This window comes from Pieris brassicae, chromosome 4 (assembly GCF_905147105.1).
Source record: "Pieris brassicae chromosome 4, ilPieBrab1.1, whole genome shotgun sequence".
Lineage (NCBI taxonomy): Eukaryota > Metazoa > Arthropoda > Insecta > Lepidoptera > Pieridae > Pieris > Pieris brassicae.
In genome coordinates, this window is record NC_059668.1 from 12,772,265 (window position 1) to 12,787,915 (window position 15,651).

Below are 15,651 nucleotides of genomic sequence, written 5' to 3' on the forward strand. Positions count from 1 at the left end.
TTACTGAATGAACATTGACCTGTTTACTCTCTTAAATGTATAAAATAAAACAGCATTTAACATTCGCTCGAACGGTGAAGGAAAACATCGTGAGGCTGTTTACCAGCTGTCTGAAAGCAGCTTGCCTTAGACCCAAAAAGTCGACGGCGTGCGTCAGGCACAGAAGGCTGATCACCTCCATGCCTATTAGATTGATAAATAAATGTATATGATGATAAATAATGATAAATGATTATGAAACAGATACAAAAATCTGAGGCCCAGACATGGAAAAGGTTGTAGGCGCCATTGTTTTTTTTAGGCTTTGCCGGCGTTTAAAAAATAGGTAATAGAATTAATATTGTATTTACCTTGTAGTTATATAACTAATTAATAATCAATCGAGGAAATATGTTAATCCCAGTAAACAATATTTGTTCATATAAACGTGAGGAAGGCAATACGCGTTATTTAATAGTGTTAAGATAAACAACATTGATAAGACTGGTTGGAGCCCTTGGAATCGTTTCAAGGTTGATAAAACTACTAAACGATCCACTGACCTAAATTCATTTAAAAATACGTTACGATAAGCCTATTAAAATATTTGCTATTTGATTAGCTTTATATAGGGAATAAGCAAGTACATATTCACAAAAAATATTTTGAGACAATCCAAATAAAATATTATTATTTTCAAGCCTTTATAGAAAGTCAACAAAGATTGACATACTTTCCACCGGTTACGATTATAAAAGCATTTGACGTAATAAATAACAGTGTAACTAATAATACATAATTGGTGATGTTTTCTCACGCGTTCCTACATTAACTTTTCTCTCACTGAAAGTGAAGAGATGCGGATAATTGGCCAATTAAGCTTCTATAGAGCTGTGACTAATAAATATCTAAATCGACTTCTAAACTACTTGGCCTATATTATTAATTATGATATATCTCATTAGTATATTGATATATTTGATATTAACCACCTTATCATTGCGACCCGAAGTCGCGCTTTACAGTGATACGGTGTGAAAAACATGACGTAGTATTTTTTAATGTATACATTAGCCTAGTGTTTCCCATGGCCCACGCCCCACAGAGGGGCAATTTGATTGTTAAGAGCTTTTTGAAAATTGATTATTTTTAATTATTATTTGAATATTCAGTGTTTCATTATGTTTTAAAATCTACTTACCTACTGTGTTTCGTTAACAATTTCCAAGTTATTTCTTATGTCTATATTAAATTTCTTAGCAAGTTTATATATTAAAATTAAGTAAGTAAGTTCAATAGTCATAAGAATTTTAGCAACACTACATTAGCCCGTTTATATCCGTGAAACATGATATAGACTATCTATTATTATTCCAGGCATGTCTAGAACAAGAAGCCCGCGTGGCAGAACTGCGGTCTCTTGCAGCCAGGGTGGCCGCAGAGACAGGTTCCCGCGCGTTACAGGCTGACGCAGATGCATTGGCTAGACGACTACAACTCGTTGCCGGTGCTGTACAGGCCCTTGCTGACTTAGGAGAGGCCAGACAAATCGCCAGAGCGAAGGCCCAACACGCCAAAGAGATGTTCTGTGATATGAGACAAGTGAGTTAAATACAGATGTTTTATTATGTTTTTTAATACGTCTTTTCACTTGAACTTTACGATCTAGCCTAACCTAAGAGTAATAAGTAATTCAAGTCTAACCTAATTTACTAATAAGGATATTTGTTTGAAAAAGTGTCAGTGTTTTCACTTTGTTCACGTCAAATGTCCTATTCAATCTTCTCGCAAGGCCTATGGTGTCAAGAAGTTAAATAGCCAGAACATTTACGTGACGGTGGAGCCTTTGTTCGTGGGCTCCAGCAATATTTTTAACTATTCTGGTGACGTCTTCTACATTTAATTATAATCAAGTGAATGGCGCTTACGTTCTTTTGCGTATACATTCATCACTTCTCTTTGAATTTTAAGCCAGAAAGCTGAAAATAATTTGATGAGTCCAATGATACCGGAACGTTCGTAGTAAGTAATTTTAGTAAATATCAACAACTATTTGAGACTTTCTTACGTACCTACTATTAGTAATTGTAAGGTAATATAATTGAACCGGAAATAAATTCGTGATTCTTATTATAACTTCCCGTTAGTGTTAAGTCACGTAATGTTCCGAATTGGCGTCTGACGTGACCAGTTACAACGGGATATGATCCCCTTATAAGGTCAGTGTCACCTATAGGATTACGACGGGTGAATGCATCGACCGTGTAATCACATGTTGTGTAATACATTTCGTCATAATTGTATTACGCGATAAATCCTTAAAGATATCCTTATCTTTTCAGGATCTAACTCCAGTTCACGAGGATGGTGAAATCGTTGAAGATAAACTAATCGCGCTACGAGATAACCTAATCGCACTCGGAAAGAGTGAGGCAGATATTGCTCCCGCTAAAGCAGAGTTACCGGAGATAGACCGCGATGTATCTGAGGAACATTCAATTGTTAGGATTTTGGAGTTATGGCAGGCGATGTTTAGAGATACTTTCCTGCATTATCACAGGCTTTCCACTGCGTTAGTAAGATCTGGAGACGCTGCTACAGCATTTAAACTATGGCACGAATACTTATTGGATCTACAATCGTTCCTCTCTAGTACAGTTCCCACCGATTACGAAAATCTAACTGAACATCGTCGACTATGCAGAGTTCACAGAAACTTGTTGGCATCGCAAAGATCTGTCTTAATTAATGAAAACAGAGATACGAACAATCGAGACTTGGCCGATAAATTTGATACGCTCACGAACCTTCACAATGAAACACTTGCAAGAATTGTCGAAAGACACGATGAAGTCAGTACAAGAATTGCCGCCTGGGATGACTACAGAGAAATCTACACCGAATTACTGAAATGGCTTAAAGAACTCGAAAGAGAAAAAGAAAAATTACAACTAAGATATGTACATATAAAGAGAATAAATAAGACGCTAACACAGGTACAAAATCTCGCAGACAAACTTCCAGAAGGACGAAAGTTTTCTGAAAAACTTTCCAGTAACCTTAAGAAGGTTCTAGAATTCACAGAAGACACTTACGGTGCATCTGTGAGGATGGAGTATGCGGGTATCGTAAAGAGAGTTGATAATTTGCAAGCTAGCTTAGACACGTGGCGGGACTTCCTCACTAGGATATTGGGGCTCATTGCGGAGTACGAAACACTAACAAGTGATTTACAAAAACTATATTTACGAACTCAAAATGACATAATGACCTACTCCGATGAAGAACGTCTGTCGAGACCTCAAATAAAGAAGGCAATTGACAAATTTACAGACTTGAGAACGAAGATCGACAAAACCGAATCCCAAATCGAAGCTTTAAGTGTAATTCAAGAGCAATTGAAAGAATGCCTCAGTCCTCAGGATATTAGAATAGTTAACCAGAAAGTATGGCAACTCCGCCAACAGCGTGCTGATTTGGAACACCAGCTATCTATTATTATTCATAAACTGCAGGAAAGGATAGAAATTTACACGATATTTGACTCCAGGCTACTACGGTTCTCTGAATGGTTAAAGTCTGTTGAAACAAGACTCGAATCTACGTCCTCTAGTGAAGTTGGCGCATTAGATCCACATGACCTGATAAAGAGAATTAATTCAGACCTTCAAGCTGAGACTGCTATGAAGGAACGTGAGTTCGAATGGCTAATTGAAACAGGCATTACCTTAGTGGACTTGTCTAAGAAAGATGAAAAGTCTTACAGCAAGAACACTTCCAAACAACTGAAGGATATTCAGGAACGATGGCATCACTTGCAAGAGTCGAGAAGAAGTAGAATAGCAAAAATCACTGAGCTCTTGGTAACCATTTCACAACTTGAGGAGAGATTGACAGAAATTCGAACAAAGTTACACTCCATTGAATCTAAGCTTTCTACCTCAGTTATTATAGAAAAGTTGACAACCAAAGCAGTTGACACCCAATTCCAAAGCCGGGATGAAATTCACAAAGATATTGAAAACGAAAGCGAAGAAGTGGGTAATACGCTGAACCTCTGCGAACTAGTTTTTAATGACCCCGACGTGTTAAAAGGTAACTTTGATTTGCACAATCTACGCACAGGAGTGGAAATCGTTGACAAGAAATGGAAGAACATCTGTGAAATGTCGGAGCAACGCAAGACCGCCCTCAAAGAAATACGCAAATCGGCCGAACTAGCGAACTCTTTACTGCCCAAAGTCGAAAAGAAATTGGATGCAATAGAGAAACGCGTAGAAAAGGTCGAAGCTAGAAAACAACGCGGAGAGAACGAAGATGAAAGCGTATCGAAGGCTGTCATCAAAGACTTGGACAGTTTAGAGAGTGATGTCAAAAAGCTTGAGGACGCATACGGTCGAATAGTGTCTGCCAGAGGAATAGAGCTTCGTGGAAATGGCGCAGATGATGCGGCAAGACTACGTGCGGCCGTGAGACGTTGGCAGCAGCTGAGGCTCAGAGTGGATGCGGCTGGAGCTGACGCCCACAGGCAGTTCGTGGCAGCTCACGGCAAGGCCGTGGTCGCCTTGGCCGAGGCCGACGTCAGACTGACGAGAGCGTTACACCTCTCGCCCACACCTACGGACAAAGAAGCGATCCTCAAGGAATTGGAGGTAAGGACATCAAATTCATTTGACTTTAGATTTCTATAGAATTTAAAAGATTAACACAGTCGATAATTTTTTTTTACTTCTACTGTAATTTCATGAAATTTTATGAAATATATAACTATGTTCCTTCATTGTATAAAAATATGAAGAAGAATATATTATATTATATATATGTCAAATTATTAACAAAATTTTGTAAACAACCTTTAAAATACGTACTTGTAGTGAAATATACACATTACATTGTATCTGGTTGATCAAATACATTTCTGTTACACAGGGTGTAGAAAGAGATCTCCAAGAATGCCAGTCGTACGTCGAGGCAGGCGACAGACTCGCGGCGTCAGTGCTGAGTGTCGCGGGAGTACCAGACATGGTGGCCGAGTATCGGGCCCTTTACTCCGACGTGCGCATGCGCCTCGACATAGCGAGGGCCGAGGTCGTTGGAGATGTCGATACTGCAGTTCAGGTGGGCTTTTACATCTACTTTTTCTATGTGTTTTGTAAAGATATCCAATAAGAAATGGGGATTTCGTAGTTTCGAAATTCTGGATCACTACCAGAACTGATTATAAAGGCGACCGTATGAGACATATCTGCTAAATTATAAGTGTATTTTAGGTGGACACCCTCAGGTGGGAAACGGATGCCGCTCTCCAAGTCGACACATTAACTTCCAAAGAAACCTATCGCGTTGAACTAGCCTCCGCCGTCAAAGAAGCCTCGGAGGCATTAGAAGGTCTAAGAACAGCCCTGGTTCACGAGATACCAGAAAACGCACCCAGCGAAGACTTGGCCAATGCCGCCAAAGAGATCGCCAAAGCTGGCACGAAACCCTCGCAAACCTTGGAGCTGGCCAAACATCTATCCGAACTGCTCCTCACAGAATGCGACGCGACGGAGGATGAAGCTATGCTGCAGGAAGTGGAATCTCTCGCACTCCGATACGAAGATCTGCTCAACCAGGCCAAGAAACGAGAACTCCAAATCAACAACTTAAGGTAGTTTACTTTTAAACGGACTTCTCTGGTTTATTTGAGCTGGTTCCACAGCTGGCACTTTGGTGGCGGGCTTTTCAGTACTTTAGCACTAAACATTTTCAGCACTTAACAAGAATAACGGTTGCTTTGGCTTTAAAGAATCGTTAAAACTTCAAAATTAGTTAATGAATTTTGAAATTAATTCGTGTATATGATTTTGAAAGAACGATTATGTAATTTTATCTGCGACTATACCGTAGGTACTGTAGGTAAGTTTGATTGATGAATTTGTAAATGATGAAGTAGGGTTTATTGTAAAGTGTTGCCTGTTAATAGCATGCGTGATAAAAAGTGGTTTTCTCGTCCTAGGTTGCCGCACTCCGCGTCCTACGCTCTCACTTGCGAGCAGTGAGTATCGCTTACAATAATCCACCTTCAAACATTGCGATTGCTCCGGATTTATTGTCTGTCACAATTCTTGTACGTCATTAACAGTCCGTTTCTCAGTAATAAATTAATTATCCTTTAGTTTTTATAAAATTTATTGTCATTTATTATCTTGTATTTTACGAATATATGTGCCGAGCGATTTTCTATTTTTGCGTTCGGTATTTTAAGATGGCACTAAAGTATAAAAAATAATTTTTAAAAACTCAATTTTTTTGCGATTATGTACTGTCAATTTCATATTAGAGTATCTGGTATATATAATTTGACAGACACAAATCAGTACTTTAATTTAAAAAGCAAATTAAAGTACTGATTTATCTTAGTAAATGTAACTTCGAAACGTATTGACTAATAACTTATTAGCAGTTAAAGAGGCATCTCCAGGACAGGCGTGCCTTCCAATAGGCCGCATCTCACATAACAAACGGCAAAGGGATGGTGGCCAAACGACTCGTGCTGTATAAAAAAATCAATTTTGAACTCTTTTACTGCTAACGATTCTAACTTTTAATATAATTAAGATATTGTGACAGATAATAAAACTATGTTTGGCTTGTAGAATAGACAATAGTTGGCATGTATTTGTAATATTGAATGCACTAATTTTTGTTCACTTTTTAAAATAATAATTTTACACAAATTCTTATAGTACTACGTATATATATTATATTTATAAATATGCTTTTACCATTCATTTTTACTCAAATACTATATTTATATATAGTACTTAGGAATAATAAAAACATTTCCAGTGAATCGGGTCGGCTGACGTGTCCACTCTGCTCTGACCGGAACTGGAAACAGCTGGATAACGATTTGTGGAGACTCGAGCAGTGGCTCCAGTTCGCTGAAGCCACGCATGAAGCGAGACATGAACCTCCAGAACAATATGACGCCCTTGAAGACACCATACAGGTAAAAAAAAATCTAAAGTTGGTCACAATTTTATTTCGAAAGTTCAGTTCCAGTAGGAGAGCAAAATTTCTTAAATATTCTCCTTTTTTTAATGTTTTTGATTATTTTGCTAGTTACTGTTGTTTTTAAGACTGAATTTATTTATTAATACATATTTATTGTTTTTATTTTTAAAAATTTATAAGGGTTTCATATTTTTAAAGCTTTATTAAGCTTATTTTCTGTTAAGTAACTTTTAATTTCAATTTATTCAAATTCCATCTTCAGGACCACCGCGAATTCCTGCTAGATCTAGACTCTCACAAGGCCCTAGTAGTGTCTCTCAACGTGGTGGGCACGCACGTGGCTCGTCACGCGCGTGACGTGTCGGCGGCCGAACGCGTCCGCGAAAGACTCGCCGAAGCGAACCGGAGATGGGACGAAGCATGCGCAAGAGCAGCAGACTGGCAGACCAAGCTGCAGAGGGCCCTCATGCACAATCGGGAGTTCCATGATATCGGTGAGTTTATACATAGGTTACTAAGTGACTTGAGTGGGACGTGAGAATAAAGTTCTATAAGAATCCCTCGTCTTACTAGGAAAATATGAAATAGAAAGAGAATTGATTTTTTAACATTTAGGAACGTAAGGCACAACTTTTTATAATTATAAAAACTTCCTCACAAAATCCATTTTAGATAGAAAGATATTTTTTATTTTGAGATCAGGTTGGAAAGGTTTTGTCGTATTTACCTGGACCAAAAAAAGAAGGTACTGGAGAAAGGACAAGTTGAAGGTTCCCATATTCGATGAGCATGAAAGTGGATGATGAGAGAACTATGTCAGGACTGTAGCAAGTGGTTTCTGCCTAGCTCTTTGAAATACGCGTGATAAAAAATAAATTATGTAAGTCAATAAAGCTATACCATAGATTATAAATCTCCTAACTCCACAGTGGTAGAATTGGTGAGCCAACTCGGCAACGCAGAGCGCCTGGTCCGGTCCCGGGAGCCTTTGCGTTTGAGTCGGCCTCCAGACGAGCTGAGGGTAGAGTTCCGAAGATTCAGCGAACTTCGCGACGAACTCAGTCGAGCTGAACCCAGAGTTCTGGCTTTAAGAGATGCAGCCCAACTCTTACACGGGAATGATGCACAGGATGTGTGTAGGCGGTGAGTGTCTTGAGTTTATGTCCCGGAATTTGCATCGATTATTCTTGTAAGCTTGATTGCATACGTACATTTTTTTATAATATTCATAATAAGATGATTTATAAATTGTTTCAGTTTGGGTGAGCTACGCCTGCGCCTCCAATCCCTCCGCAAGCTGTCAGCCGTATACGCTCTGAAATTGGGCGCAGCCTTGGCCAGGGAGCCCTCCGCTACTGGATCCGCTCTCGCCGCTGCTGCCGCCACTCTTGCGCCGCAGGTACGTACACATACGTATACGCTCGGACATACGAACATTTTTTTAAACAGTTGGATCAACAACTCGGCTTCTCTGGGTTCCTACAATATTAGTATGTTTAAAGAAATTTGTTGAATATTAGAAAAGCTATAATAAATGTTTGAGCTAATTTCATTTAGAACCTTTTATCATTAATATTGAAAATGAATAATTCGCTTATCACAGCTTTTAAAAGCACATTGGCAAATTAGCTTACACAATTGAGAAACGAACAGAAATGCACTGCATAGTTACCGAAGATATTACGCGAGTTTAAACTTCTTTAACGGACTCCTTAAAGGGGGGGGGGGGGGGGGTTTAACGATCGGTCATAAATAGATAGTCTCTTTCCGTGAAATGACCTCCTATAAAGATATACGATTTGACAAGGGAGTCAAAATTTGCACTTTCGCGATTATACGTTCAAGAAGTTTGTTAATTTTAGCTCAAATTAAAATGAGATACATTATTTAGTAATCCTTCAAACACTATTTTAATATATGAGATAAATCATAAAAAGTTAACGGTGCACTCACCGTCTCGTTCTGTCAAGTTGTGTTTACGCTGAGATGAAGAGAGACAGATGAGTACACTAGTTACGGGGCAATTGGACTGATGTAAAAATAATAAAATATTAAAATAGCGTCCTCACTAGTAGAGCTTGGCACAGTATTTTGACGTATTATTGTCTCCGTAGCTGATGCAGGATGATGAAGAGCCCAGCTTCAGTTTGCCGCCTCTCACCGACAACGAGTAAGTATCGCACTCTGTTAGTGCCAGTCTCAATAACTCATCAATTAGTACACTGAGTATAATCGAACTGTATATTGTTCATTTTTGTTTAACCTCGTTATTTTCTTGTACTTATCGCGTGCGTCCATTGACAATTTCACTACCAGTACATAAATAATTTATGCGAATGTTATAAGCTTTTCAATTTTAATACATTATTCTTATTTAAGTCTCAAAAAACGTAGTTTTATTTCTATCTTCGTGATAGATATTGAGATTGGCCGTTACGTTTTTCACTTACTGATACAATTTGCCGTAGACTATACACGTGTTCTAAACATTAGCTAGAAAAAAAAACAAAATATAGAAATAATATTAAATGTTAAAAAACCTACCTTCTCAGAGGATTGGAAACTTTTTCTTATTCTTTAAAGTCATATAAAAACTACATCTTATTACAGTATTTAACTATATCGTTGCGAGTGGAAATGTTAACAAATATAGTTTGATCGCTTGTGATTGGTCAATCACGACAGATCGTGTTCTGATTGGACAAGATAGGCGCCTTAAATTAATTTTAAACTGAAAGCTGTAATAACTGTGATTATTATAGAAATGTGTAATGTATGTTGTGTTTCCAGCGTTCCAGCGAGCGATGAAACGGAAGAGCGCTCTCTGTCGGGCGTCCAGCGAGGCTTAAGATTCGTATGTCGCGTCGCACGCGCATCTCTGCCTTTCCAGGCCCTACTCCTCCTCCTCCTAGGGGCGGCCGCTCTGGCCCCTCACACTCAAACAGACTGTCGGGCCACGCCCAGTCTCCAGCCCGTGTTGCGGTATCCCGATGGCCCACCCCCCATTTAAATATTACTCATTATCTCGTAAATTTCCTCCCTCGGGAGTCTTGTACTGAATTCTCTGAGGCCAAATCCAGGTCTCTCCCTCTTAAGTCTAGATTCTGTATATTTCTCCCCGGTCGCCATTTTGACAATCGCGTGTGCGCTCAACCCTGCTTTTGCTAAAACGCGGCGTGTGAGCGCGGAGTGACATTCCAAGTATAGGTGCTAGTGCGCCCGCGCATGTATATAAACGTTTTTGTATATTTGTAACGTTTGCTTAAAAGACGAGCGCGGGCGTCGACGACGCGCCGGTTCGAACGAAATATTTATATCAAAATATATTTAACATTTATTATTTATATAATCTGTATTTAAAGATGGCGCCGCACAAATGATACGAGGCGACGGCTTATTCACACATTGTTACTTAAAATAGATTGTAAGGACTGTTTATAAAGTCAATAAAGCCTTGCATTGATTGTACGCTTTTTATTTACATTTGCCTTAATTTAAGATAGATAGGGATAGCTGAGTCGCGTCCGAAGTCTGCGCACGCGCCGACGCCGAGGAACCGAGCTACGAGCCACGCATACTTCCGATTCTATAAACTGAGGGATACACATACACATATAAAATAATTAAAATATTTCGTTTTTAAAAATAATTATAAATCAAGTCTAGGGCGAACTATGGCCCCATACGTCGAAATTCATTACGTTTCTGACGTAAGGAAGTCGTAATGTTCTTTTTATATAACGGGCCAAACAAGGGGCAAGAAGCTCACCTGATTTAACTGAGCAATACAGTACAGGGAGACTCACATTGCCAGTAGGGTCGCAAGTGCGTTGCCGATATTAAGAATTGATACGCTCTTTTCTTGAAATTTGCGTAAAGTGTTATCTTACCACTCGATTACGAGCTCATGGGTCATTCAATCGTCCATGTATTTCGGACGTCATTTATATAAATACAAAATATAGCTCTGTTTGGAAGACTAGAAATCTCGGTGTGCCGGATAGACTTATTAAAGCACTTAAATCAATGGCGCCTTTTAGGTTTGGGCCTCAGATTTCTGTATATGTTTCATGATCATTTGCCTTATAGGCAAATGGGTGATCAACCTCCTAAGCCTGACACACGCCGACGACTTTGGGTCAAGCGATTGTTAAATGCGCTAAGTCAGAAATGCCACTGGTGCACAGCCGGGGCTCGAATTAGGGATGAGTATTGCACGCTGAAGCCACTACACCAACACTGCTCATTAAACTACTTAGGGAAAATTAAAATATATAACGTACTGTATCGTCATTTACTGGTGGTGTGAACAACGCGGCCCGGCCAACCCCTGCAGCATCTCCCCGTACAACTGCATCACGTGCACTGCCCACCATCACTTGACTCAGGCATACTATTACCACCTATAATGAAAATACTTATCCACTTGGATTTTTTGTAAATTTAACTAAAATCCAATTATTTTCCAGATTTTTTATTATTTTGTTATGAATAAAAAAGTTTTTGTTTATTAATGTCATAAGAGCAGTTGTAGTTTAGGAATTGGTGTCTCCCATACGTCAGATTTTTTTATTGATTTGACGCACGAAAGTCATACTTAGCAGTCGATATGTTTAATGCACAGGCCATAAAATATTTGCCTACAAAAAATCATAATGAAGAAATGTTAGGCCAAGAGCTATAAAGGATTGTAACCAGTGTACCTGGACAATAAGTGATAGAAGATTACACAGCTGAAGTGCAAGGGTAGCCCGTGTAAGCGGCGCTCTAACAGCATCTACGCATCCGCGAGCGTGGAGCGACGCACCCACCAACGGGTGAGAACTCGACCAAGCCTCACGCCACTCCCACTAAAAAGTTTTGACATATTTAAACCTTACCGAATTTTCTAGATTCTGTTCTTTACTATGTAACCAGAAGAAGGATTGCGGTGACTAGAAGAAGGATTGCGGTGACTAGAAGAAGGATTGCGCCTATCGCTTTTAACGCTACTACGATACTACGATGTTTTGAAACTGAATCTGCTTCTTTACGATGTGTAATAACATTTTTCTCATTGTACTTTCGTACTTGTGTACTTTCGTGGACTCGACTCTGCTAACATTGGATCTAAATCTTAACTCAGTTCAGAACCAGAGAAACAGACAACAGAGTTCAGCTGGAGTTTGGACGAATTCAATTTTGCCTCTTTTAATTATAAAGTTACATTTACTTTTCGGAAGATTATGCTGCGAGACGACGAAACAGGATTGTCGAGGTGAATGCTGAAAAAGCCAATTTCAGAAAGGAAACAAAGGCATTTACTTAGTTCAACTATGCTTTTGGAGTTTATTTGTACGTATATTTTAATTTTTTATCGTATGAATTCTCTGTTACTTTAAGATGAACCTATATGCATACAGAATAATAAATACTTCCATATTTATAGCTAAATATAAAATAAATATTCGCCGTTCTTGCATGACCACAGAGTAAAAAATCTGAAGAATCTATACTGACTTGTTGCAATGGGTCGTGGTAACACGCAGCAAGCACACGTGGAGTGCAACAAGAGTATGGAGTTACTGGAGAAGTCGCCCTGCCGTCTGAACCCGCCAACCTGTAATCATGTAAAATAAATAATACTTTAATTAACTATACTCTTTTGCAAAAAAAATGGGAGGAAATTTACCGTCGTCCTTAGGTCGACTTCTATTAATTGAATGACAGTCTAACGTATTCTGTATTAAAGCTATTTGCATTATTATATAATATTGTATATATTTGTATTATTATTACATAATTTTAAATTTTATCATCATCTTTTAGTCGATACCAACTCCGGGGAAATAAATACAGATAACACAACTTTCTCTACAGCTGTGATACTTATAACATTCAACACATTTTTTCTTCAATCACCGTGACCACGCACGCCGTAAAGCACACGAAACGTCGGAAAAATTTAAAATTATGTAAAATAATTATAAGTTTATAATAATACAAATAGCTTTAATCCGGTTAAAAAATGTTTTTCTTTCAATGTGTAAAAGCTATGTTAACCAAAGACAATACTGTATTCTGTATACTTGGAAATAATCGTGTATAATAATACGCGTTAAGTGACTGATGGATTCTTAAGGACGATCGACATGACTCGCCCGCCCGTTCTGGCGTCATGGTGGTACACGCAAGAAGTTGGGATTAGTCGTTTCGATTGGATATTGTACGAGTACGTATGCCTCACCAAAAATGCGAAGGCCTCACATACTTCAAAAGCTACTACAATGAATTTTATAAAACATAGACTGTTCCCAAAGATTTTATCTGATTGGTGAACTTACTGGAAAGCCAAGCAGATCGTCATACTTAAATATTACCAACAGCATATAAGTCAAACCGAAAACCAAATTTGGAGTCGGTTAATTTTGTTACTCCTAATTTTTTACCCCAAAGAAAGAAATATCTATCATTAAACTGAATACGTCAATATAATAGTCGGGTGTAACAAAAAAAGTAACAATTCAAAATTACTTCATAGCAAGATCTGAGCTTTCATTGAGATAATCGATGTTAATCCAGGGTATTTCATACCAGTCGCTCGGCTGATCAGCACCGCAGCAATTCAATTCCACCTAAAATTTATATTATTATTAAAGAATCTCACTCTTATACGTTTTCAGGGAAAAGTGCTGTAACAGTTTAACCTGCATTGTATCCAGTAATGTTTTCCAGGACGGCTCTGTAAGATACTGCGAGATACCCAGACGTAACGACGATGACAGCTCTTTTAAAAGGCCCTTAAAACATGTGACATGGTTCAGTTGCTGACAAACATTTTGTTTAAAAAACTAAGCGATTGAAAAGGGTTAATGCAAGTCCTCTCTTGTATTAGAGCGTTTAGTAACATGAATAAATGATATTTTCATTTAAAATTACGTTACGAATGTTTCCTACATTGAGTTTATTAAAATTGTAAGCAATCGGACCAATCTTGCATATCTGTTCTAAAATTATGGAAGGTGTGCTGTTACTCCAACCTCAAGGGTTTCTCGCCCAGTCTAACCACTGACTGTCCGGATTAATGTCGAGATGTATATACTTAGGGGTAACCCCAGGGATAGGGAACGTCCCACTAATTGTCATTAAGACGTGATATTGCGGATACTGTTTACCTAATGGAAATAGCTACTGGTACGGTCGATAGCACCGAGCTGGTAAGCAAAATAAACCTACGTACATATAACAAAACTCTAAGACACGTGAAACAGGTACCTAAAGTGAATACAAATTATAGAGGGAGGAACTTTATGGTTAGAGCAGCGAACAGATTTAATGAGTTGACTATTGACATTGGTATGTTCGCCACGAGTGTCATGACAGCAAGGAGAGCTTTGACACAAAATTATTTCGATCATGATGGATGATCCATTGTCAACTAATTCACTTTTCTTTTTTGTTCTACAACCAAAATAATTGGTATGCTTTAAAAAAATAAATATGTATGTGAATATTTTCTGTATTGTGCTATTAATCTTCTTAATAAATAAATATAAAATATTTAAAAAATATATAAATATAATTGTAGCCATTCTGTGTCGCTACATAATACCTTCAAAGTACTCCTACAAGCAGCATACACCAGCATGCCATTAACAGCAACCAGACTCCCACTGATCATCCAGATTCGAGTGACGCAGGCAGTGCGTTTCCAATGAGGATACTGTACCGCCCACGTAAGCAGACGAAGACCACTAGTGTAGTGTAACTTCATGCAGTACGCTTGAAGCAGGATTAAACCGTAGAGAAGATACACTGTAAGCTAAGTGTAAACGAACAAGGCCTGTACTGTACTGACTTTATGTATGTACTGTGCTGTAGTATCTAAGGATATGATTGCATAGTGTTTGAAATAAGTGTTAACCACTAGGTTTCGGCTGTTTTATATGTGCATTCACTTGCTCTATATATATATAATATTACTCTACTGTCTACAGTACTTTCGCGAGAACGCCTAGATTTTCCTAAAAGATAACATCCACCATCGTCTTTAACTTTTCTTTTTACCCCTATATTTATGTCAAGTGATTTAAATGCAGTCACCAATATGAATAAACCTAACCAAACACTAGTCGAGGCTTTATTGTGACAACTTAATAAAGATTACATATTTATTTAAATACTAAATACCTACTTGCTTAAAATGGAAAATAATGATGAAATAGACACAGAAATCGATACCACCATCATAATAACTTAAAAAGAGAAAAATGTAGAATAAGTAATAAAAACCTTATGAACATTCTTCAATAAAGACATAACCCGAAATGACACGTTATAGCAAAATATTGCCATCACCAGCGAGATGACGACTTGTGTGATCAACAACGCTCGAAGTACATTGGCCAGCCTCTCACGGCCCTCCCTACTGAACGTTAACCCACGCCACGCCATACAACATGGCGGGACATTCTAGAACCACCAATAAGACCTCAGTAGTTTAAAGCCATAACTGATTAAATAAAGCGAATAATTCTTAGCGCTGTAATCAGTTGAGATGTCTTATGTCAATGTCAGGGGTTACGAAATAACAATTATATTTTTTTCAAAATCTCTTTGGTTTGTACGGCATCGTCATATTTTATTGTAAGTGATGTACACAATATATAAAAGTAACAAGATTAAATTATTATT

At 38.2% G+C, this 15,651-nt stretch overlaps 2 protein-coding genes across 7 annotated transcripts in view; one reads left to right on the forward strand and one right to left on the reverse strand.

Annotated features, from left to right (window-relative positions):
- LOC123709073 (nesprin-1) overlaps window positions 1-10,442 on the forward strand; it is a 137,996-nt gene extending 127,554 nt beyond the window's left edge. For 5 of the 6 annotated variants that reach the window (XM_045660172.1, XM_045660174.1, XM_045660177.1 and 2 more), the window contains 11 exons: window positions 1,357-1,581; window positions 2,322-4,631; window positions 4,909-5,097; window positions 5,250-5,629; window positions 5,978-6,016; window positions 6,811-6,973; window positions 7,241-7,472; window positions 7,908-8,121; window positions 8,236-8,377; window positions 9,093-9,148; window positions 9,769-10,442. In XM_045660172.1, coding sequence (XP_045516128.1) covers window positions 1,357-1,581; window positions 2,322-4,631; window positions 4,909-5,097; window positions 5,250-5,629; window positions 5,978-6,016; window positions 6,811-6,973; window positions 7,241-7,472; window positions 7,908-8,121; window positions 8,236-8,377; window positions 9,093-9,148; window positions 9,769-9,988 — 4,170 coding nt within the window. In that variant the 3' untranslated portion in view covers window positions 9,989-10,442. The remainder of the gene's footprint in view (window positions 1-1,356; window positions 1,582-2,321; window positions 4,632-4,908; window positions 5,098-5,249; window positions 5,630-5,977; window positions 6,017-6,810; window positions 6,974-7,240; window positions 7,473-7,907; window positions 8,122-8,235; window positions 8,378-9,092; window positions 9,149-9,768) is intronic. The other variant, XM_045660175.1, reaches the window with a different exon arrangement.
- Window positions 10,443-15,234, reverse strand: LOC123709074 (RDS/peripherin-like protein xRDS35). Its single transcript, XM_045660179.1, has 8 exons — window positions 15,152-15,234; window positions 14,570-14,779; window positions 13,665-13,757; window positions 13,492-13,592; window positions 12,478-12,577; window positions 11,682-11,828; window positions 11,262-11,381; window positions 10,443-10,571 (listed from the first exon to the last, which is right to left on the reverse strand). Exons 2-8 carry the CDS (start codon window positions 14,729-14,731, stop codon window positions 10,473-10,475), a joined length of 822 nt encoding a protein of 273 aa, XP_045516135.1. The 5' UTR covers window positions 14,732-14,779; window positions 15,152-15,234; the 3' UTR covers window positions 10,443-10,472.
- Between the last annotated feature and the right edge of the window lie 417 nt (window positions 15,235-15,651).